The sequence below is a fragment of the Martes martes genome (assembly GCF_963455335.1).
Source record: "Martes martes genome assembly, chromosome: 7".
In the NCBI taxonomy this organism is placed as follows: domain Eukaryota; kingdom Metazoa; phylum Chordata; class Mammalia; order Carnivora; family Mustelidae; genus Martes; species Martes martes.
Genome location: NC_137894.1, coordinates 63815514 through 63840971, shown reverse-complemented (window position 1 = coordinate 63840971; position 25458 = coordinate 63815514). Strand labels below are relative to the sequence as shown.

The 25458-nt window shown below is 46.3% G+C and overlaps 1 protein-coding gene and 1 pseudogene across 2 annotated transcripts; one reads left to right on the top strand and one right to left on the bottom strand.

Moving 5' to 3' along the window:
• The first annotated feature begins 12364 nt into the window (after window positions 1–12364).
• On the top strand, window positions 12365–12994 carry LOC308346665 (SAP domain-containing ribonucleoprotein-like; annotated as a pseudogene). The gene has a single exon. The product of its transcript is annotated as an SAP domain-containing ribonucleoprotein-like (transcript).
• A 6564-nt stretch (window positions 12995–19558) lies between these two features.
• Window positions 19559–23770, bottom strand: LOC308345343 (normal mucosa of esophagus-specific gene 1 protein). Its single transcript, XM_080807404.1, has 5 exons — window positions 23393–23770; window positions 23166–23227; window positions 22913–22998; window positions 21694–21754; window positions 19559–19948 (listed from the first exon to the last, which is right to left on the bottom strand). The coding sequence occupies exons 2-5, from the start codon at window positions 23199–23201 to the stop codon at window positions 19880–19882; spliced, it is 252 nt and encodes an 83-aa protein (XP_080663530.1). The 5' UTR covers window positions 23202–23227; window positions 23393–23770; the 3' UTR covers window positions 19559–19879.
• Window positions 23771–25458: the final 1688 nt, after the last annotated feature.

The following is a 25458-nucleotide window of genomic DNA, read 5'->3' as shown; positions in this document are numbered from 1 at the left end:
TTTTTTTCAGTATTCAGTCTTCCACTATACCTTTCTTCTTCCCCCAAGAGTCTAAGAAGCTGACCATCTTTCATAAATTCATTGTCTACTGCATATCTTCTTTCATGAAACATCTCCTTAAAAGTCTCTTGCTCAATTTTCTTTTTAAAATTTATTTATGTACTTGAGAGACAGAGTGAGATGGTGGGGGAGGAGCAGAGGGAGAGAAACAAGCAGACTCCGTGCTGAGCACAGAGCCCGATGACGCTGATCCCTGGACCCTGTGATCACTATCAAGACAAACCAAGAGTTGCTTAAATAACTGAGCCACCCAGGCGCCCCTCTTGCTCATTTTTCTACTGTATTCTTTATATTAATTTCTAAGAGTTCTTCATGGAATCTGACACAAATCCTTTGTTAGTTACACCTGTTGTCCCACACAGCTTTTCCGCCTTTTAACTTTTAAGTCAACTCAAAATTTTCAACTGTATGAACAAGAGGATCAATGCAAGCTCAATTTGTCATACTCAGAAATGACCAGTAGATGGCAACATAGTCCCACATCTGAGCCTTCTGAGGGCTATGCCTGAATTTCAGCTAAATCTCCCAAGATATTTTATAAGTAAGCAGCATTAAAGGGTGAGAAATTAAACTTTAAACCATTATGCAGCTACATAGAATACAGACAGGACTGGGTTTCTTAAAGGGAACAACACATTAATCTTTTTTGCTCAGAATAAAGGAATAAAACTTTCTTTACCAGAAGGCAGAAAAGCAGGGCTGAGGCTGTCCTCAGGCAGGGGTGCACCGAGCAGAATCCATGGAAATACCCTCTGAGAGTAACCTGTAGGCAGGTTGAAAAAAAGAGAATAAGTACCATGCATGGCATTAGGATACTGTTTCACTCTTTACAGAAGTCAGGTACCCACTAGTGCAGGGTCTGAGAGGACAGCAGAACTGGGATTGGTGAAAGGGTAGAGAGATTTTCCCACCTCCTCTCCCTTATTACTTTTTTTCATTAGATATATCTTACGACTGCAGAAAACTGCTGTGGTGGGTCTCAGAAATTTAGTGGGAAACCAGCCCACTCACTGTGATGGTAATGGCGTTTGTAGAGTGAACATGTTTGAACCGTGAGGCCTTGAAAGTGATGCGCGGTCTGCCCGCTCTGCCTCCACTCAGAGTGGATGCTTCCCTCTAGCTGCCTCACGGTCAGTCTTCAAGAAAACTTCCATCTTCCTTTTCCTCCAACCCCCTCCCCACTGAATAAGGAAATGAATGAATGAGTGAATGACAAGGTCCTAGTCTTCCAGAGCTTAGAAAGCAGAGCATATAAACCCCACACTCAAAGGAAGACCGCAGGGACAATGCAGAAGCCCTACAAGTAAGAGAGGCCCCTCCTCTGAGAAGGAGCTAGGAGGGAGCCTGGTGTGATAGTTTGCCTTGTGATGGGCTGTGATTAGGGACAAGGGGAAGGCACATTTAGCTGAGTGAAAGACATCAACCAGGGACTGAGATATATTTGGGTTGTGGTAGAAGGTGACCTCTTTCTTTCAGCTTCCACAATGGTCAGAGACAGGAACAAGGAGCATCAAACCAGAGATCCAACTCATTTCCTGGGGTAGCCAAAACAAAGTTTTCATTGCTGTGTGTCATCACCTCTGATGTCACCAAAGACCTAGTGCAAAGAGTGACACATTTAGAATGTGTCCACTGAATTCCTCGGTGCTTTCCATTCTCCCTGTTCAAAAGTGAGCCCAGGTTGAGTTAGCAGCCCTGAAGCTCTCTTGGGTCCCACATCCAGTCAGACCGAGCAGGACCTGCCTCGCCCTGCAGCTCTTAATAAACAAACAAAAGGAAGCTCTATTCTCTTTTGTTTTCTTCATTGCCCAGAAAGCAGGCTTGCCCCATCATCCCCAATGTGGAAGTTCCAACCCTCACCTTCAAAGACAAGGGCACTGTGTCTCTCAAGCTTCCTGGCTCTGGGCTGCCAGGGCAGGGGTCCAGAGACTGGGGTCTGGGTAAGCACCGGGCTCAGGGGCCCAGTATCAGGAAAGCCCACGTCTGCAGGAGGGAGGGATGCCCAGGCTCTGCTCCCCCTGGGTCTTACTATAAACAGGGATGCTGAGGCCTGCTGCCCATCACCTACCGCCCAGACTGACGGTTCCCACAGATGGAAAGGGAGAGGAGGCCAGCAGAGATCCACATCAGTGGAAATGTCACCCCCTAAAATTTGGGGTTTGGAGAGTCCCCCTTTTCTCCTGGCCCAGGGACCACTCAGTGGTTTCCTGGGGCCGTTTTGTGCTGCTTGTAAGACCTGTTAAATTTACAGGAATTTGGTAAACCAGTTGTTAAACAGCCATTATTTTAAAAAATTAAATTATAAAAACTTCTGAGAAAATAAGTTATGCTTTTTAAAAGCAATAAATACTCAAAACTCATTTCCTGCTTAATTACAGGTCATAATTACACACGTTCTCGAGGCTGTCTCCACCTCTCGTGTCGGCATGGTGGGGGTATGACAGGAAAGCGTAATACTACGTACTGTATGCTGCACGCCTCGTCCCGGTTCCGCGTTCAGCCGCATCATGTTGGTAGCCGAAATTGGTCACGGCAGGATGTTACCCACAGAAATCAATAAATGGCATCCATCAGGGCTTTTTGCCCCCAGTGCCCATTAGACACTTGCTGGCGCCCTGCCGCACCCCGCCTGCAGCTTGTGGAAGCTGGGTGTGTCATGGCGGGCAGCCGGGCCGGGGCACTGCGCCCCCGCTGCCAGCCTGGGACCCGGATGTCCTCCCAGCCAGACCAGAGCAGGCAGAGGGAAGGGCCAGAAGTGGAAGGGATCCCGCAAACGTCCTTGACTCTCCCCAGGGCACCGCTCCCTGGGGGACGACCGGGACTACCTCAGGAACTCAGGAGTGTGAAGACTGTCGGGAGGGTGTGAAGCAGAAATGATACGTGACTGAGCTGAGGAGAAAGAGTTGGGCATGCCGGAGTGAATCCTGGGGAGCTGGGGTTTCAGTGAAGGCTCTATAGAGCTGGTGGCTCTCCCTGCAGTAATGGTGGGGTGATAATAATGAGGAGGGTGGGGGGAGGAAGTCACAAGACCCCTCCCCCCCAGGGCAGAGGTAGGAGCTGCTGATGCCCCTCCAGCTCCCACTCAACCCTCAGTGCCCTCCTTTGGAGATGTTTGTTTTAATTTGACAGAGAGAGAGGGAGAAAGCACAAGCAGGGGAGCAGGAGGCAGAGGGAGAGAGAGAAGCAAGCTCCCAGCTGAGCAGAGAGCTGGATTCAGCGCTCAGTCCAGGACCCTGGGATCATGACCTGAGCTGAAGGCAAATGTGCAACCCACTGAGCCACCCAGGTGCTCCCAGCCTCCTCTTTAAAAGTCCTTTTCTCTGGGGCATCTCAGCCCTCCTCTCTACATCTTGTCACACTTTTTCTTTCCAGAACCTGCCATTGTTGGAGACACCCTAATTTCTATCTTTTTTTTTTTTTTAAGTAGGCTCCACACCCAACTTGGAGCTCAATGCGGGGCTTTGAGGACCCTGAGATCAAGACCTGAGCTGAGATCAAGAGGCGGATGCTTAACCGACTGAGCCATCCAAGCACCCTACCCCACTCCCCTGCCAGCCTGCACCAATTTCTGTCACAAACCAGAAGTCCCACAGATACCAAACTCATCATCTAGTCTTCCAAACCTGCTGCTCCCAACAGGCTCCCATCTCAGGGAGAGGCAGCACTGAGTGCCAGCTGCCAAACCTAGAAGGCCTCCTTTGCTCAGCAGTCCTCACTGGTCAGGGAAGCCCCACTCCATTCTGCTCCCCCAAGTCCCTCTTCCTTCCCCAGTGTGCCTCCCAGGCCTCTGACCACTGCTCCTCAACTTAAATGTCTTTTTCTTGCATGTGCCCCATGTTTTAAAAGATGCCTATCACGTTGTATTTATTAAATAGTAATACCACCCACCCTTAAAGTTGTACATACAATTTTCAATCAGAATTTCATCCATTAAATGCCCACTGAGGAGGACCCCGTGCTGGGGGCACGGTGCCAAGCATGTGGGATGTGATGGTGAAGACGGCCTGGCTCCCCAGGACTCATGGCTTACTTAGGGGAAGGTCCCATAAAGAGATCATAAATCGTAGCAATGCCTCGAGGTAAGGACAGTGATGGCATGTGCACACAGTCCTACGGGATGTTAGTGGTAAACCTGTCTAAACTGGCACCCTGGGCACCCCCTGCTGGCCACCTCTGTCTCCCTCGCTCCTGATGTCCAGGTGCTCTGGGCCCCCAGAGCACATCTCCCTGAACTCTCAAGTCTGTGCAGTCCCCTACCTCCACAGCTATGGCTGGATTTAGGTCACCAGCCTCTGCCACTTGGGCTGTGTCTCCAGCCCTTCTCCAGGCAAAGCCAGAAAGGGATTCCTAGAACACAAAGCTGACCGAGTTGTTCCCCTACTTAAAACCTTCAGTGGCTCCCTATTGCCTCCAAGATAACATCCAAACTCATTAGCACAGCTTCACAGCCCTTTCTGACTTGATCTCACATTAACGTGAGAATTATTTCCCATTTACTTGTTCACTCAATACCAGCTTCAGTGAACACTTGTTCTATGCTAGGCATTGTGCGAGGCGCAGGAATTCTGCAGAGAATATAACGCACACCATCCCCTCTCCTGGAGCTTGTGGTCTAGAGGGGTGGGGGTGAGATGGTAAACAGAGGCGAATATGGGTAATTGGATGCAGGAGTTGTGAGGGCAGGAAAAGGAACATCTCCATGTCAGCTGTCTGCTCCCACCACAATCAGCGTCTCTGGTGCCTGGCTTCTGCCTAGGCTGTTCCTTTTCCTGAACTGCCGCTCTCCTTCAATTGGCCAAATCTCTCTAGCTGTCCAGGTCTCAGCTCAGGGTCCTCCCCTCGTGAGTCTTCCCTGAACCTTCCAGGTGGTTCCATGGGATCCCGCTCTCACTCCTGTGAGAAGGCAGAGCCCAGAGTGAGCATGGGACCCAGCACTGTCAACTCTCAGGCAGTGTTTGCTGTGTGAACGCCTGCCAGGTCTTTTCATCCACTCACATCTAAAAAGGTGTTTGCATTTTAAAAAAGTAATTATAAAATTTATCTTAGTACCTATCATATATTCAGAAAAATGGTAGCACTTTGTGCCAATAAAGGTATAAGGAAATAGTTCTCAAAACAAGGATAGGTGAGAACCTGAGGACTCCATGATGACTATGACTAAGCAGGAGGCAGGGCTGGTCCCGGGGAGGCCCAGTGAGGTGTCCCACTGCCTAGCCTTGCTTTCCTCAGGCTCTCTTGGCCCAGGGGCCCCGGCTGACGTTCCACCTCCCTGCCCCCCCTAGAGCCTGGTATCTGCCCCTGGGCTTAACCCCCTGAGCTACACTTTGCTGGGGGACCAAGGGGCAGCTGGGAAAGGAGGGGAACCCCCCATGGGGGCTGGAGCAGCTGGACCCAAGCTGCATTCTTGCACTTTACCCTAGGCAGTCTCACCAAGGCGTCTGGACTTCTGTCTGCTGGGCCTGGCCGTGAACTCCATTCCCTCACGTCCGGTCCAGGCCTTGGGGCCGAGCCCAGGTCTCCCAGCCACTCTCAAAAGCCTCCCGCCCCTCTGCAGGAGCCCTCCTTCTGTCTGAAAGCCCCCACCTGCAGCTGCTTATCCTTCCAATCCCAAGCAGCTCTCCTGTGCTTCCTCTTTCCCTGGAATCAGAGTTGGGGGATCAACTGGTCCATGCCCTGTGTTTTACAGCTGATGAAACTGAAGGGCATCAAGGGTTCAAGGTCCCAGAGCCGGCAAGGGCAGAGTCATGCTTTAAAACAAATGTTAAGGGCAGCGTCCTGACTCCCCAGCCACCCCAGGGCCCCTTCCTCAAGGCCGCCCCAGCTTTTTCAGCAGGTCTGAACTCGAAAGTTTGCCTCCACCAAATAGAAACTCCCAGGAATCATCGCTGCCCCCACCCTACACCCTCTTGCACACCCACTCTCCTTCATCTGACCTTCTGACCCAGAAGTGGGGGAAAGCTTGCCTCCACCTGGCAGGCCTCTCCCAGGCTGGGACCAGGAGGAGGGGCAGCGGGGACACCCAGCCTCAGGACTCACCGGGGGAAGGAGTGGCTGCTGAACGGCTTTATGGAAGGAAACAAGCACAGGTGTGCTCTGTTTACCTTCCTGGCTCAGAAACATGACTGGGGCCTCTCTTCCTGATGGGGTAAAGCTCCGTGTCTTCTCAGCCCAGCCCTCAAACCCTTGCCATTCGGGCCACAACCTGCTTGTCCAGCCTCATCTCCCATCACTCCCAACCCCAAGCTCTCTCCTCTCATAGCAAACCATCCTCAGACTGCATCACACCCTCCGGGCCTCTGGCTTTGTTGGTGCTGTTCCCTCTGCCTGTAATGCCCTTCCCTGCTCCTCCATAGAGCAAGCTCCTCCTTAGACCCAGCTCAAAGGTCCCCTCACCGCCTCTGTATGCTGGGAGTGCTTCTGTGTCACCTTCATAGCATAATAAAGAAAATAAAAGGTCATGAATCTGTGCCCTCACTAGACTCTCAACTGCTCAGTGACAGCACTTGTGTCTTTATCTTCAAATTCTTAGAGCCTGGCACATAGTACACGTGCAAAAAAAGGTGGAATAAGTGGCTAAACAAAATCTGTGTATGGACCCTGGATTTATTCCAGAGCTATATGAGGAAGCAAGTCTCAATGCAAAACAAGAATCCCCTTCCAGCTCACTGATTCATATTTATTGAGGACCGTTATGTGCAAAGCACTGAACAAAGTACTAGAAACTCAAAAGATGGAGTAGATTCAGGAATTTAGTTTGAGGGTACAGAAAGGCAGAGCAGAGGACTAGTTGGAAGGAAATGACTGACCTGCTGGTGTAAGCTGGTACGTGCATTTATTCCTATGCCAGCCTACGACGTAGGCACTTTTATTATTATGCCCACTTTACAGATGAGGAGATTGAGGCTTTCATGGGCAGGGAGACTTGCAACGGCATAAATGATAAGCCATGGGGGCAGGATCTGAACCCAAACACCACATGCCCAAGCAGAAAGCTGTGGTACAAGTGTTTTATTTTCTTAATTCATGACCTTCAACACCATCTGCATCCCACAAGCGCCTGGAGAGCTTTAAAGAGCACGGGTGCCCACCCTGGCTCCACCCGGAGATTGCGATGTAATTGCTGTGGGGTGCAGCCTGGGCACCGGGGGTTCTGGTGTGCAGCCAGGGCTGGGAACCCCTGCTGAGATGAGGGAGTGCAGTGTCCAACCTGTAAGGGGAGACCCACCTGCAGCCGAGATGCTCCCAGTCAGGTCAGGGTCCTGTGTGTCCAGAAACGGAGCTTTCTTGTCCCCTTGGGAAGGGCCCCAGACGGTGCAGGCAGAGCTAGCACTTCCTCTCTGGCATTCTCTGACCTTCCTGTAGCATCGGAGTTGCCAAAGACAATTTGCTGGGGAAATTCCATGGTTTCCATGCAAAGGCCGGGGCGGGGGAGGGGGGCGTGTGGGTTCTCCAGGCCACCGGTCACCTGGCCTTCAGTATGAAGGAGCCAAGATCTGGCTCGAAGCGGGCGAAGACAGCTGATGGGAGCATGCTGGATGAATGGTGTGTGGGCTGCAGGTCAGAGGGACAGAAACATACCCCGACATGTCCCAGAGGAATGGGGAGAGGGCTCCTGGGCCCACTGACTAACGACTGTCAGACTCAGCAGCCGCTTCATGCCCTGTACTTGTAGGCTCTGAGGGGCCGTGAGGATCCCTAGGGCCAGCGTTGCCAGGCCATGTGGCTGCAGGCAGCAAGCCTGGGTTTTCCCTTCTCAAGCCCAGGCAGTGACTCAGGGAATAAATACAAAAAGCAGACAGTGACCTCGGCATCCTTGCCCAATGGGAATGTGACCTTGCCCCAGAACCCTCTTAGGAGCCCAGGGCCCAGTGGGATGGAAATTGGCAGCATGGTGTAGGCATATGAAGTCCACAGGACACTGTCCTCATTTGCTGGGTGCCCTGAGCCCCTTGTTCATCACAGAGGTGCTGGGAGCACAATTTCATCAATCTGCCCCATAGCAATGGGCTTGGGGCTTCCCGGAACCACACAGTGCCTTGGGCATCAGTGCTGGGCTCCTACCTGGAGGGTCCTGGGAGAATGGACTTAGACCATCTCTCCCGATGCTGAACTTTCGGCCTCTCTGGTTCTAAGTCATGATTCACGACGGCCTGACCATGAAAAGTCATCTCTTAGTGTCTGTTCTTCCAATCTTGGGGGCTAGAATGTGCCTCGTGGCTTCACCCCACTGTGGCCACATGGGAAATAGCTTTCTGGACAGGAGAACAACAGAGGGAAGGCCCAGAGCCGCCACAGGATAAGGTAGGTCTCCCCACCCAGGCTGCAATTACTCTTAAGGGAAGAGATCCTGTTTCCTTCACCCTTGTGTAAGCGCCCTCCTCCTATTACCTAGCACAGGACACGGCACGTGGCAGATGCTCCTCAAAGGTTTTCTGAATGATGAAACCCGGTGATGAATCTTTTTGCAAAGACTCATGCCACAGTTGACCTCTGGCATACTTAACCTCTGGAATTTTAAAGTAGTTACTTATTCAACGAATGTATTCAATGAGTTGCCTGCTGTGAGCCAGTCAGTCACACACCAGCTGCTAGCAATCCAATGGCAAGCCAAAAAAAAAAAAAAAAAGCTACTCATGGAGCTTTGTGTTTGTGGGGGAGGAATTCGTTTCCCAAATCCACATAAAATGACACTGTGATAAAGTTTCTAAAGGAAAGGGCCACAGGACTGTGGAAGTACAGGGAAGAGGGCCTGCCGAGGACTCAGAGAAGGTCTGAGGAAGAGGTCTGCACATTGATCCACCAACCATGATGGACCACGTTCCAGAGTTTGCTTAGCGAGATGCCAGGCGCCTGGTGGCTGCTTGAGTGATTTCCCAGCCACGGTCCTGAAGAACAGGAGGAGAACCTGAGTCTTCTGACCACCCTGTCCTTACTCAACACCACCTCAAGCTTTGCCGTTTTCTGGTCAAGAGGAAAGAGGATTTTTGTTTTTTTATGCAAAGCAGCTTAAACTGAAACTGACCTCACCATGGGCGTCTGAGGTAGTTTTCGGTGACCGAGGAGGAAATGAGCCAACTTTCCAGGAACCTCAGGGCACACCCCGATTGCCCAATAGTGCAGGGCCGTGCAGCCCAGACACCTCCCAGGCCCTTCTCCAGCCACAGGGCCCTGAGGGGACCCCCGCCTCAGCGCCAGCTCCTCTAGAGCCAAAGGTTCACAGGGGGCGACCCCAGACCAAAACTTCGCAGCGCAGGGTGAGGGCAAGGGCAGGTCTGGAGAAGTGACCCTCTCGGACCAGCTAGTGGAGGCTCAGAGGCCAGATTGTCAACCATCAGGAGATGGCTGATGACTCTATTCCCTCTGATGCTTTGCCTCTGCGGCACTCTCATGCCTATTCAGGGCTCTTAGCTCATGCTTCTGATCCTACTGGCCCTGAAGGTGCTGTCTCGTCAGCAGAGCTTCTTTCTGGCTTTCTGCTCAGCTCGCTTTCTCTCTCCTGACTGGCTTCTCTTCATGTCTACTCCCTCAGTAACGTGGGGTGCCAGTGGCCCTACGATGGCTTCTCAGTCTCGACTTTTCTCCTCAGGTGTATGCTTCCTGTCTGTCTCTTCCTTTTAACCTCTGGAGAGGGTCTGACTGGCCTCGTAAGCCTTGGCACTTCAGGCCTCCTGGGGTCTTTGAGAAGGGGGCTGGGAATACTTTGAAAACTGGGCCCTCGAAGATCTAATCATACCCTTCTCATGCTCTCTCCTTTCCACTGATTGAATTGGTTTTACTTTTGGATGTATAGATAGCTATTACATCTTCACAAATTCTACCTGATTCCATGGCTTAGAGCATAAGCTCCGGGCTGTTTCTCAAGCTTTGTCCCTCCAAAGAAACCCCTTTTTGTCTCTCAGCATGCTGTGTACATTCGCACCCTGGCTTTCAGGCTGCCATCTCAGCTATGGATTTTTTTAAAAAAAGATTCATTCATTCATTCGTTTATTTATTGGGGGGGGGGGGAGAAGGGGCAGAGAGAGAAGAGGAGAGAATCTCAAGCAGACTCCTCACTGAGCCCAGAGCCCAATGCAGGGCTCGATCTCATGTCCCAGAGATCACGACCTGAGCCAAAACCGAGAGGTGGAGGCTTAGCCAGCCTCGCCATCCAGGCACCCCTCAGCTATGGATTTCAAAGCTTCTTCCTTGAAATTTCTTCGTTCTAGACCAGAGCTTCTCTAGCTTTAGCCATGTGTACTAACCTGAAGAGGTTATGTGTTAAAACACAGAATCCTGGGCCTCCCCGACCCCAGAGATTCAGAATGACTCAGCCTGGGGCATGGTCCCAGATGATGCCGTTCCTACCAGTGGAACCAACTGCCTGGGCAGTGGTGGGGGGGGGGCGGGTCGCACCTGCAGCCCCCACTCTGAGGTGAGGAATGCTCCCTACTTACCACTGGAGGAAAGTAGGGCAATGAGGAAATGATGCAGGCATGTAGTATCACAGCAAATACATTTCTAAATATTGACCCACCCCACAGGCTGCCTCCTGAGATGAATCCCCCTCTGCAAGGCAAGGTTCTGAGAAGTTAGGAAACTTGCCCCAGTCATGCAGCCCTTGGCTGGCAGAGCCTGGAGTCAGGTCCTGACCAGTCTTCTTGCTCCTGGCCCACTGTGTCCACTGGGAAGCTGCGTTAATGTGTGGCCCGATGGTCCCTCACAGAACCGCTATCATCTGTCCTGATAAGGGTGGTCAGTTGTGTCACCTCTGCAGAGAAAGGAAGACGTTCTCAAGCGCACAAGCATCTACCCACATGCCTGATAAACCCACTGCTTCCAGGTTAAGGGGCCCAACCAGGGTGACCAAGCAGGTGGCCCGACTGGGAGAGGCGTTCCTACCCAGGTCCTCAAGGCCTCGTCCAACCTGCTCTCCTGAGAGCAAGCGTTCCACAGATGGCTCAGCACCGGGCGGAATTCCCTTCTAGTTACCGAATGTCACAAGGAGCAAAGAGCTTCAACACTAAGCTCAGAGTGTGGCGCCCAGACCAGCATCATCAGCCTTGCCTGGGAACAGGTTAGACACCCAGATACTTGGGTCCCACCCCGGATATACCAAAGCAGAAATGTTGGGCTTGGGGCCCGGCAATCCACATTTTAACATGCCTTCTAGAAGGTTCTGAGGTATAGCTGAGAACTACTGTTCTACGGAATTAGGCAGACGGCTAGTGGAGGACTTGACCTGGTGACATAGCGGTTCTGGGCTCCCTGGGCAAGCTCTCACATACACCAGTGGCAGAGCAGCTGGTAAAGCATATGTTAACCCAGCTGTGAAGTCAACTGTAACTTCTCCTGCTTCACTTGGTTGACAGCCTTGCCCTGGAGAGGATTTACTGCTAGCAGAGCCTCGTTGCTATGGTAACTCTTGAATCGGACCTGAGCTCTTCCTCTGTGGGGGGTAATATTTGTGTCGCTTAGACACTAGGTAAACCCAGTGTCCAGACTCTGCTCCCAGGTCTCTGCACACAGGGAAGCCTCTTTGTTGTCACTGCAGTGACAGACTGAACTAGAAGCCCTGGTCCAAGGGACCTTGTTAGCGGGTTTCTTACAATCTTCAGCAACTTCCAATTTCCCCTTTTCCAGAAAAAAAGCAAATCAAGTGTAATATACAAGGTAGGGATTACTTCATAGGGTGGTTAAAAAAAAAAGTCAACCTGTCTTATTTCTTGAGGAAAGATCACAGGTAAATGTGGAGCAGATTTTTTTTTGAAGGGGGCAATAATTCACATATCAAACTCACCCCTTTTAAGTGTACAGTTTGGTGGAGGGTTTTTAAATATTTATACTATATATATATATAGAGAGAGAGAGCGTGCGCACACAAGTGAGTGGAGCGGCAGAGGGAGAGGGAGAGAGAGAATCTCAAGCGAACTCCCTGCTGAACATGGAGCCTGATCCCATAACCTTGAGATTATGACCTAAACCAAAATTAAGAGTCAGATGCTTTACCGACTGAGCCACCCAGATGCCTCAGTTAGGTGGTTTTTAATTTAAAAAGTGCCACAAGGGCTCCTGGGTGGCTCAGTTGTTAAGCATCTGCCTTCGGCTCAGGTCATGATCCCAGGGTCCCGGGACTGAGCTCCACATTGGGCTCCCTTTCCCCCTGTTTGTGTTCCCTCTCTCACTGTATCTCTCTCTGTTAAATAAATAAATAAAATCTTTAAAAAATAAAAATAAAAATAAAAAAATAAAAAGTGCCACAAAAAAATAAAAATTAAAATTAAAGTGCCACAAGAGTGGACTGGAAGGGTAATAAGATGGTGTGGAGATGGTGGAGCTCCATCAGCTGAAGCTTATTGAACCAAAGCAGGAATGTTGTGCTCATGGTTTGAAGACCAAGGGAATAAAACAAGATCTCATCAACAGGCTCCAGGCATATCTTGAAGAGGAGGCAAATGAAGATGTACTGGAGAGGAAAACAGAGGAAGAAGAACCTATCAAGGAGGGAGAACCCCCAAGGAAACTGCGGATGAGGCAGCAGAGAAGAAAGTGGTAAAAATTACTTCTGAGATACCACAGGCAGAGAGAATGAAGAAGAGAGCTGAATGAGTGTATATATCCATGAGTTTGGAGAGTAAGAAAGCTGCTCAGGCAGCGAGATTCGGCATTTCTTCAGTTCCATCCAAAGGCCTGTCATCTGACACCAAGACTACGGTTAACCTGGATAAAATAAAGAAAAGAGCTCAAAGATTTGGTTTGAACAATCTCCAGAAAGTCTTGAAGATGATGAGAAGCTGATAGAGAGGAAGGAGTGATTTGGGATTGTCACAGCTCAGCTGGAATGGGAACCACAGAGGATACACAGGCCAAGGGCAGAGCGCTTTGTGATTCCCTGATGAAAAACTCTTTCTGCTTTCTGTTCTCCAGTGGTTTCCATCTCTCAGACTTGTCTTGGTGATATATATACCTAAATGCACAGTCACGTGCCTGCGTCCTTGCCTTGCAATGAGAGAGCATGGACCCTGGTACATCCAGAAACTTCAGCAGCAATTTGACTCATTGCTGTTTCAATTATTTTAAGGTGGTTGTTCTTGTGTTGTTGTTTTTTGATTATTATCTTGCTTGTTAATAAAAAACACATAGAAAATAAAATAATAAATAATACATACATGCATATATACATACAAATAAATAAATAAAAAGTGGCACAAGAGAACTTTCTGGGGTGATAGATGCTCAATAGCTTGTTTTGCATGATGACTTCATGTATATATACTTAACAAAACTCTTCTAACTGAACCATTAAGACCTATTCATTTTATTATATCTAAACTATACCTTAGTTTAAAAAATAATTCTAAAAGTATATGGCACCAGGACACCTGGGTGGCTCAGTGGTTAAGCCTCTGCCATTAGCTCAGGTCCTGATCCTGGGGTCCTAGGATCGAGCCCTGCATCGGGTTCCCTGCTCAGCAGGGAGCCTGCTTCTCCTTCTACCTGCCGCTCCCCCTGGCTTGTGCTCTCTCTCTCTGACAAATAAAATCTTTAAAAAAAAAAAAAAAAGTAAATGGTGCCACTTCAAAAAAATCTGAAACACTTAAAATCTGAGAAATGTTCAGCAGTTGACTCAATGAACTTGTCTCCAAACAAGAGGCAAACAACAGGTCACATGTGCCTTGTGGTACAGATCCATTTCTCGTTTGTTGATAAGGAAAATTCAGATAAGCTAAGGTATTATAAAATAAGGCTAACTTGCCAGAGGCAATATAGTCTTAACAGACACCAAGGACTAGTATCAACCTCACAATTACACGCAACTATGTAAAGGAAAAATCACATACATTTACTTAATGTAAATACAAAAAATTGAAGTTTAATTTTTTAAACAGCATGCCCACTCTCCAAATAAGCAGCACTTCATTATATATGTATTATAAGTCATGCCAAGGGAATGAGAAAGTAGGTTTTAGCATGCCTGCAAGAGTTTTAAAATTGGGGGTTTTCCTTAATTTTATTCTAATTTTTACTTTAAAGTGTAGTAGTATGCACATGGGCAAATGATGGAATAAAACACCCACAAAAAGAAACACAAAAGCTTTAGTTTCTAGAGAAAAATGGCATAATCACCCGAGGCAACTTTCTAAGCATGGGGAAAAGACAATACAAGGGCCGATGACCAGACAATCGAATTTGATTTTCATAGCTCTCCTAGGTACATGCACTCAGCTTCACCTGCCTTATTATTCAAACCACATTATCATCACTCCTGAGTGGTAAAATATATGTAATGTACTTGTGTGAATATAGTGATTACTAAAATACACACACATTTGTCTCTAAGGATGTGTCTTTATATAAATATTTTTGTTCTTAGGTGTTTTCTGGATGTGAGGTCATCTATGTGGGCATATATGTAGGGGTTTTTATCTCTAGTTAGGTATTTGTGTAGGAGAGAGCCGGGGTGAGATGTATTTATCTATGGGTGTGTTTGTGCTCTCACAAAGGTTTAGAATTGGGGCGTTGTACACTCAAAGTGGACCAGTAACTAGAGGTAGGGATGTGTGAATTTCAAACAGGCAATGTTCCCACTAATGGAAGAATATAATTTTATTATTTTTTTTTAAAGATTTTTATTTATCTGACAGAGAGAGAGAGAGAGAGCACAAGCAGGGGGAGTGGCAGAGGGAAAAGCAGGCTCCCTGCTGAGCAGGGAGCCCAATGTGGGGCTCCACCCTAGGACCCTGGGATCATGACCTGAGCTAAAGGAAGATGCTTAACCAACTGAGCCACCCGGGTGCCCCAAGGATATAATTTTAAATAAATTAAGACCCTTCTACTTTACAGAGAAAATAATTTTTAAAAAAAGGGGTGGGGGGAGAACACTTTTTGAACAACTAGTGCTGTCCATACCTGGCTGGGTACTTTACTGTCTTTCGTAATTTTCACAATCAACCTAAGCAGGTACAAATTGACTCAGCTTTTTTTTTTTTTTTTTTTAAGATTTTATTTATTTATTTGTGTGTGTGAGAGAGAGAGAGTGAGCACTGGCAGACAGAGGCAGAGGGAGAAGCAGGCTCCCCGCCGAGCAAGGAGCCCGATGTGGGACTCTATCCCAGGACGCTGGGATCAGGACCTGAGCTGAAGGCAGCTGCTCAACCAACTGAGCCACCCAGGCATCCCTGACCCAGCTTTACAGTTGAGGAATCGGAGGCTTGTCCAAAGCAACAATAAGTGGCCAGGCAGTCTGATCTCAGAGCCTGTAATTTCTCTTTCTGCCAGAAAATCTCAGCTAAACTATGAGGCAATCTTCTCAAGGAAGAGAAAATGATGAATGAGTATTTCATTAGATCTCAAACCGGTTTTTAGTGATATGGAATGTGATTTCAACTTTATTCAGAAAAATTTCTTATTGTCACATGAGAGAGAATTATAGATGTTTGCTTAAGGCTGAAGATCATAAAGCTGAAAGGACTCTGGGCTTTAGTTTAATTGCAAACTATAAAGATCTGACCCAGAAGAGCACTCCTACTTCTCTGGACTCCAGGATGCATCTCCGGGGTCTCCTCCCCTAACCGTTTCTCTCAGTCCCCATCAGGGACCAGATCCTCCCCTTCTGCACACCCCCTACACCCCCCAAATCCCCCCGCTTTCTGAGGATGTTCCTTTCTGCCCGGTCCTCATCTCACCTCAATGCCGTCCGCCCTCTGTAGGCTGCCTCATCCATGCCCTTGGTCTCACCCGCCCCTGGGCTCTCTCCAGCTCACACCCCCTTGCAGTTCTGCAGAAGTAATCTACCTAGATAGCTCACAGGACTTTCAAACCCAACAATTACAAAGTCTATCTCATTTTCTTCCTTATCTACCCCTCCTTAGAACATTCCACTTTTTTCTCCTATATTCACCGTGGCACTCACCGTGGCACCAGCACCCACCCACCTATCCAGGTGAGAAACCGGAGAGTCATTTTGGACATCCTCCATCTACATTCAACAAGCCTTCAGGTCTTCCCATCGATGGCTCTCAAACACATCCTCCTTTTCTCTATTCCCTCTGCCGTTGCTTTGGTTAGTTATGGCTCTCACTACCTGTTCCCTGGACCACCCCCACAGCAGCTGGGCTCTGGCCTCCAACCAAAAAGTCCCTGCCAGTGTGCATGTCCTACCCTGTTTGCTGTAGCCAACAGGAAACCAGATTCCCTTCTGCCATTAACTTAAACCCTTTTCTGGTTCCTTTGTACCTGCAAGCTAACAGCGTAAGAGGCCCTACTGAATACTTGACAAATACGTGGTCAGATCTACATTCCAATATTCCAATCTACCCTCCAACATTAAACTCCACGTTTTTTTTTTTAAGATTTTATTTGAGAGAGGGAGGAAGGGAGCACAGGAAGGGGGAGAGGGAGAAGTAGGCTCCCCCCCGAGCAGGGAGCCTGATGCAGACTCCATCCCAGGACCCCGGGATGAAGACCTGAATCAAAGGCAGGCACCCAACTGAGCCACCCAGGTGCCCCTAAAGTCCATGTATTAAATGACTTAAAGTTTCCAGAAGATATGCTATTTTAGCCCTCTATGCCCTGGCCAAGTATGTTACTTCTACCTCAATTGAACTGATTTCCAATTATTGGTTTTTCAAAAATCCACCTTCTTTGGGAAGTTTTTATACCTTGTGCTTTTCTCTCCTAGCTTTATCATCCCTGTATTGCTCTGATTTGTTCATCGGTGCATCTGCCTTTCCTACGTCAGATTCTTGAAGCCAGCACAATGCCTACCACACGGTGAGTGCTCTGTAATGGTACAATTTCTTAAATATTAATTTATGAGATTATATCTCAAATTTTAAAAATTCAAAGGCCACACCCAAGAGACTCTTATCCAGCTCAAACTCCATTGGGATAGCAGTTCTACACAAGCTCCTTCTGAGTCCTGTTGATGACCACATTATTTGTCAAGTAAGTATTCAGTACAACAACCTAGCAACCAAATACAACAAGGGAATCTTGGATTGGATTCTGGACATAAAAATACAGCTATAAAGGACATTAATATTAGAGAGAATGGAAACGGGTTGTATGGCAGGTGATATTACTGAATTAATGTTAATCTTTTTAGGAAAGATATTACAATCGGCTACAATGTCCTTTCCCTAGGCATAAAAAACTTTTATGAGGTCTGTACTTATTTTTAAGGAGTTCATTTATTTGTATTTATTTTTGAGAGAGAACAAATGAGCGAGCGAGCATGTGCACATGAGGGCTCGTATAGGGGCAGAGGAGAGGGAGCAAGAGAATCTCAAGTAAGCTCCATGCCCAGCATGGAGACTGACACAGGCTCGATCTCATGACCCGAGCCAGAGCTGGACACTTGAACCAACTGAGTCATCCAGGTAACCCTCACAGAGTTCATTTTAAAAGGAGCCAAAATAATACAGAGATAGAGCAAATGCAGCAAATTTTTCAATAAAAAGTAGTATTCTTTGTACTAATTTGCCAACTTCTCTGCATATCTGAAAGTTCTCAAAACACATTTGGGGCAAATGCTAAGAACACAACCAAAAATAAAATCCATAGTGTTTGGAAATTTAAGTATTAATACTGCTCTTGGGGTTTCTCCTGCCAAAACCCACTGCCTGGTACCTTCCATTGCCATGTTCACCCCTTAAAACCACTGCATTTCAATATTGTTTGTGTTTTAAGGTTGCAAGATATAGCTACCCCTCACAAAACACTCGAGTTTGCTCTCCTAGTAGGCCAACCTTCACACGACTGCTTATTTCCCCAAATGGCACCATATTGCACTTTATAATCCTAAGCAAATGAAACTGTGCTTCCTCACTGGTCCATGTACCATCTTGACATCAATTACTGGAGCTTTTCATATGGGAAGACTTGAGATGATAAAGGAATCACTAAGGTTGGAGTAGCCTGAGGGATTAAAGTCTGGCAAGAGCTAGTTATTTCCAGGAGGGGAGAGGATAACCAATCCTTCTCTTAAATTTCTACTACATTCAGGCAAATTTTAAAAAGGCATTTATCACCTTTCTCTAAAAGAGTTGAATTTAGATTTATGCCCCAAAGAAATGAAAATGTATGGTTCCACAAAAACTTGGACATGGTGGTCACAGCGCTATTATTCATGTAACAGCCAAAGTGGAAACAGCCCAAATGTCCATCAAATGATGGGTAAGCAAAATGTGGTATATCCATACAGTGGAAAATTAATCATAAAAAGGAATAAAATATGCTTACGTGGCACATGGATGAATCTTGAAAACATTAATCAAAAGAGCTCACACAAAGGTTATAGAACATATGATTTCATTTATATGGAAATGTCCAGAATGGAAAATTCATAAAGACTAAGTTTATCAGTGTCTGACTGGGGCTGACAGCAGAGGGGTCAAGAATGGTAGAATGACTGCCAATGGGTACAGCGGGGGATGGAAATATTCTGGCGTCAGATGGAGATGGTTGTAAAACTTGTGTGAATATACTAAAAACCAATGAAATGTGCACTTTCCATCAATGAATACTATGGTATGTAAATTGTATTTCGAATTTTTTTTTTTTTTTTAAAGGTAATGGAAGGGCACCTGGGTGGCTCAGTGGGTTGAGCCACTGCCTTCAGCTCGGGTCATGATCTCAGGGTCCTGGGATCAAGTCCCACATCGGGCTCTCTGCTCAGCAGGGAGCCTGCTTCCCTCTCTCTGCCTGCCTCTCTACTTGATCTGTTAAAATCTTTAAAAAAAAAAAAAAAAAAAAAAGAGGTAATGAAAGTAATACCTACTCAGTCCCATTTTTAAGAACAGTCAAGGCGGAGCCCAAGGGCATGCTACGTTTGGTTGCCCTTTCAGTCTTCAAGTCACCATTGGCCAGAGTTAAGCGTCCCCATCCTGCAAAGCGTGGCCAAAGCTCTCCAGTACCCTCTCCCAACCCTCGCAGGGGTACTTATGTTAGCTTTGGTACCTGCAGGGCCCACCTGGGCATGCCCCACATTCCTACTCACCATTGTAATCCCAGCTCTTCCAAGACCAATTGTCATGCAGGTCTCATTCCCGTATCTTCATTTTCCTCATTGTGCTCACCATTTTTTATTCATCTTCCTCCTAAATTTGGTTTTGTTCATTGCTTTATCTCACCTGCATAAGAATGGTGTACAGCTAACAGCAGTGGCTCAATAGTATTTCTGGTGAATGAGTACACTTGCACTTGCCAAAAGCATTTACACAAAATTTGCACTGTGTATTTTGTTTTTAAAGATTTTATTTGACAGAGAGAAATCACAAGTAGGCAGGCAGAGAGAGAGGGGGAAGCAGGCCTCTGCTGAGCAAAGAGCCCAATGCGGGGCCTTGATCCCAGGACCTTGAGATCATGACCTGAGCCATGGCAGAGCCAAGGAAGAGGCTAAACCCACTACCTACCCAAGTGCCCTGCACTGTGTATTATTTTAAAAATGAAGCTCTATGCTGCAAAATGTGTTTTTCTCCCATAAAAGGACATTCTTCTTCATTTAAATATGTATCTTTAAAAAATCTCACACAAGTAGTATTTTATTAGAGACAATTTAGGTTATAAATCTTTACACTTTTAGGAAAACATTCAGGCATCAGAAACATAAAAATCTCAATATGCAAATTAAATTTACGAGAAAATAAACACAAACTTATTTTTGAACTATGTGGCTATTGTGTCACTACCTTTATAAATCCTATCCAGAGTCCAAAAATGTAGTCAAGCCCTAAAAATGTAGCAGAAGCATTTCCACACACTGGTACCCATAATCTAGTTTGTGCAGCAATGTTTCCACTAGATTCACAGAGTATTTTTTGGAGGAAGAGGCAAAAGCTGGTCATTTGGTGGCTTTTCTGACTTTCTGCAATTCTTCAATGGGTTTCCACTCTTGGTTGATTGTTAGAAGCTTGAGAAAAAAAAAAAAAAAAAGGAAAAAAAATTTTATCCTTTTTTTTTTTTTAGGATCTGTCCTTCATCCTCATGTCCCTTTTTTGGGGATTCTCCACACTCCCTTTGGAAAAAGCATCACCGTAATAGTTATAGTCAAAGAACCATCTCTATCTAAAAACATGCCCAAAACAGTAATGTGGGCCCTAAAGAACTTGTGGGTTCCCAAGTATCATAGGATCAGAAAGAAACGTCATATATTTTTCCACTTTCACGGAACAGGTTCTAGGTTTTTAAGTTCCCCATGGTTTTATATGAACTCTAAGTTCAAAAAGTGTGTCTACCCCCAGTGAGTGGTTGTAGAATGCTCCAGCACAGTGGGAGGCACATAGCAGGTTCTTAACCAAACTTCCTCACTGTAACCATGCAACAAAGGTACAAATGATCTAAGTTATGCAATAAGGGAAAAGGGGCAGAGCTGTGGACAGTCCTTGACTTCCAAAAAGCTCGAATTCAGAGGTTCTCATTTATCCTCACGTTTTCTAATGCTGCAGGATCTAGGAGATATGGTTTTTTTGTTTGTTTTGCTGTTTTATTTTTTAATTTTAAATTCAATTCCAGTATCATTAACATACAATGTTATCTTAGTTTCAGGCATACAACAATTCTCTACATTACTCGATGCTCTTGATTCAACAACTCTATGCATTACTCAGCGCTCATGGCACGTTCACTCCTTAATCCCCATCACTTATTTCCCCCATCCAGCTCCCTCTTGTAACCCCTAGTTTGTTCTCTAAAGAGTCCGTTTCTTGGTTTGCCTTTTTTTTCGCCCTTTCTCATTTGTTTCTTAAATTCCACATATGAGTGAAATCATACGGTATTTGTCTTGCTCTGACTTATTTTGCTTAGAGATGCAGATAGTTTTAAAGATTCTAAATGTCCTTCATTAGGTCAAACTCTGCTATTTCAGAGTTTTGTTTAAAAAAAAAAAAAAGATTTCCTGACTGACATAAGTAGTGTTAGTTCCAACAGACTCAGTATTTCTTACTTTCAAAATATTTAAAATGTTACAGAATTTTTGCTAGTCTTCAAAGAATGAGTGCCTATTAGTTATTTTGCTTGAAGAAAAGGCCACTCCTGTTTCCCAGAGCTCCTGTTATTTTTCCCAACAGACCTTACACTAACTTTAGATAAATGATACCATAAGATAAAAATTACAATAATGATTAAAGTTAACATTTGAGTAGGTACTCTGGGCCAGCCACTATGCTAAAGGTTTTTATGTATTTTACATTCTTTAATCCTCTTAACTCTGAGGTACAGCCCTATTATTGAGCCCACTTTAGAGATTCGAGCCTCAGAAAGGCCACGTTGTCCAAAATCACCTGTGAATAATGGAACAAGGACTTGAACTATCTCTACAACTCCATAGCACTCCCCTTACCACTACACTAATCAGCACTCTAAATGTGAAAAGGTATTAAATTCATTTTGCTGACAAGGGTGTTAAAGCTCAGGCTAAATGTAAATCACCTCAAAAAAACCAAAAACAAAAAAACCAAAAAAACAAAAATCATTTATCTCAGAGAGAGCACAAGGTGGAAGAGAGGCAGAGGGCAGAACCTCAAGCAGACTGTTTTGAGTGCAGAGACCATCATGGGATCCCATGACCCTGAGATCATGACCTGAGTGAAATCAAAAGGCAGTTAACCAACTGAGCCACCCAGGCATCCCGTAAACCACTTTATAATATAGCAATACCTTTCTAGGTACGCTAGGATCCACAGTTTCCCAAGGTTCTGGATTTCTTTTCCGATCAATGCTAAAAATAAAAGGAAGCTAATTAAACACTAAGTAAGTGAATTTATATATTTTTATTTTTTAAAAGATTTTATTTGGCAGAGAGAAAGAGGAGAGCGACCGAGCGAGCGGGCGAGTGAGCACACAAGCAGGGGCAGCAGGAGGCAGAGCAGGCAAGGGAGAAACAGGCTCCCTGCTGAGCAAGGAGCCAGATGGCGACTCAATCCCGTGACCTAAACTGAAGGCAGGCCCTTACCCAGCTGAGCCACCCAAGCATCCCTAAATGTAAGTGAATTTAAACCAACTCTGACACTGGGTCTGTAAACATGCTGGGACATCATAGAACAGATCCAGACGGATAAACAGGCATTCATCAGTTAGTTCACTGAAACTGATGGAAGGTTGAGTAAGGGAGCCTCAGGATTTGGCTCAAATGTTGAGGACCAGTTCCTCTGAGGGTAGCAGCTCTGTATTCCCTTTGTTGGGCTGGATGGGAGAATGTTCCCATAAGCTGAGGATCAGCAGTGAGGGTTCAGAAGTGTTAGGCCAAGAGCAATAAAAAACAAACAAACAGTATTCTTGCTCTGGTTTCTGAGACAGGCAGAAGGGCTGGGGTTGAACTCTGTAGGTGGTGAACTGCACGGTGCAAGTCCCCTCTGTCAGGACCTGGCTTTATTTATCCCCTTTCCAGTCCTGCTCTGGGTCAAGATCAGTTTCAAGTTTTTCTCTTCCTCATATTCCCGGTCCCGTGGTATCTCATCTTTTTACACAGAGCTGAGACTAGGTTCACTGTAGACAACTCAATCTATATACTCTACCACATTAGGATATTCTATCACATTAGGAAAGATCTAATAAACTGTGATTTTAAAATTCCATTAAAATAATGATTTAAGTTTGATGATAAATAACCCAAAAGACAATCTGAGAACTTTAAATTTCAAAACTTAACTTAAAAAAAAAAATCAAACTTCACTGCACAAGTGGAAGAGGGCCAGTGGATGAAAAGGGTATACAAGGAACAAACTAATTTTATCAGCATCATAATTTAACAGTCTCCTGGGTCCCAAGTTTGACATTCTTACCCTACGGGTCAAGCTAAGAAACGGATACCACGCATTTCATTACTAAGGTCAGCGTAACACAGCTAAACACGTTTTTATAAATGATACCTACTTACATCACATCAGTTTTTTGAAGGGAATATACAGCAAAAGCCGAAGCTCCACCCGCTGCTGTGGTCATGATCAGCACCAAAGGAATAAGCTTAACAGAGAACAGGTGGAGGGTAAATATTCCAATGTTTCAATGGGAAACACGTGAAACTTAACACAATTAACCAGATATCATTTTATACTTTCTTCAAAATCTGCACCTTATCTTTAAAAAGTAGTTGTTTTAAGTCAAGTATTTCAATGGTCTTAAAAACTTACTTCCTTCTTTTTCCTCAGGAGTTGGAAAAAGTTCATGATGACTTCAGTGTAGAACGCCAAATCTAGAATAAAACAAAACAAAACAAAACAAAACAAACAAACAAAAAAACAACCCAAGATACTGATCAAAACTTCAGCCACTCCGACCCAACCTGGGAAGGCCAACCGGCCAACCGGCCAACGTCCTCCCCGCAACGTCCGCCTGAAGTCAGCCTCCGGCGGCTCACCTGGTACGCGGGACCCCGAAACACGCACAGACGATGCAACCGCCCCAAACAAAATTGGGGCCCAGCGTCCGCACTTATATACTGATCACAAAGGATGGGCCGGGCCAGGGCACTCGAATCACGCGGACCGGGCTGGGGGCGTGCGGGGCTGACACTCTTTCCCAGCTCTGCGCCCGACTGTCGGGCGCCCCCTGCAGGACATCCTCCCCGCGGCACGCGACGCAGCCGAAAGCGGGCACTGGCGCCTTCTGCTGCCAGGCGTGGTCCTTTCCCCGTCGCCCGGCGAGCGCAAAGGCTCCGCGTTTTTGGCGCTTGGGACCCGGCCCAGCGCCTGCAAGGAAGTGGGCCCTGAGAACAAGCGGAGCTCCGATGGCCAAGGCCTGGGTGAAAACCGAGACCTCTAAAAGTCAACCCGGAAAAGGAGCCGCAGAGCGGGGGGCGGGGGGACGGTGGGGCTCCCAGCCAGGTGCAGGCAGGTAAATTAAAATCAATCCAATCACATTAAAAGCTCCAGCATGTGATGCAGCGCACATATGGAGATAATTAAATTGTAATATCCATTTCAGAAGAACTCCCATGGTGTTGATTTGTTCCATTAAAAATTTTTAATTTCCACTCCCCTCCTTCCCCCATTTCTTTAAATGGAAAAAATCAGGAGGTGAGGGAGAAGAAACCGAACCAGCTTTGGAAACATTTCCATCTCGGAAACGACAGTCTTCAGGTCTCCTTTTAACTCGCCCCTAAACTACCAGCCTTGCCTTGCACAGAGCATGCAGGAGGTTGCAAAAGCATGGAAATAATGCTAACCCTTCCGTTAAACCAAGGCCTAGTGCCCGACTCTGGGTCTGAATCTTTCTGGCGTTTTTGCAAGGCGATTATGTCATTTAGACTAAGAGAGGCTCAAGTCACGTAGCCAGTTAGTGGCGGGCATGTGATCAGAACCCAGGTGAGTGTGGCACCGAACACCGGCTGTTCTTTCAGCACCACGCTGTTAGCTCCTGCAATTAAGCCAAGAGCACTAGCTCGGTTATTTTAAAAGTTATTTTAAAACAATTATTTTAAAGCTCTTTGAAGTTCAAGCTGTGGGTTAACCTTAAAATGGAAACATCTGGGATGTGGCTCAATTGAGTGGCTGCCTTCTGCTCAGGTTGTGGATCAAGTCCTCCATCAGCCCCTTGCTCAGCGGGGAGGCTGCTTCTCTGTCTGCCTGCAGCTCCCCCCGCCTTGTGCTGTTTCTCTGACAAATACATAGATTAAAAAATCTTAAAAAAGAAAAAACCTCTTTATGTCCTCTGGAAAGGACCAGGACCAGATCTGTTTCAGCCCATTTTAGTTCTAGGCATGGGCTTTGCAGTGAAACAGACATGAGCTTGGAGCCCACCCTGCCACACTTTATCAGCTGAATGACTTCGAGGAAACTACTTAACCTTGTGAGTCTCGATTTATAAATCTGTAAAATGGGGACAAACCTAGCATGAGAGAAGTTTGGAAAAAATGTTAGAATGTATGTTAAGTGCGTGGCATTCTGCCTTGCTTGTAGTAGGCATTTAATAACTAGTAATTATTATTTGCAAGGATTTGTTTTGTATTATACAAGGCAGGCGATAAACATAGCTTCACACCCACTTATTCTGATCAGGGTTTTTACTGTGTGACCTCAGCGCTGTAACTGGAGACATTTTCTGGTTGGTTAGGTTCATTACTCAGTTCAAAGAAAACTCAACACTAATTCTCTGTGGTTTGTATTATATACAATCAATCAAAGGAGCCTTTTAATACTCCTTCTGCAGGATTTCTAAAATTACTTTTGTCAGAAGTTTCTTAAAAAGCCCCATTTTTTTAACAATTAAAGATAAGTGCTTCCAGGAAGGAAAGGAAGAAAAAAGGAAGGGGGAGAGAAGGGGAAGGAGGAAGGGAGAAGAAATTTTACAGGAAATCTATCATGTCCCCAGATTAAAATTACAGTGTGTAGCCCTTGACCACTGACGACTTTAAACTCAGAGCCCTATTTTGCCAATGTCCTTTCCTTTCAAAATGCAGTATAGTTTTGTGGCAGTCTAGGCATT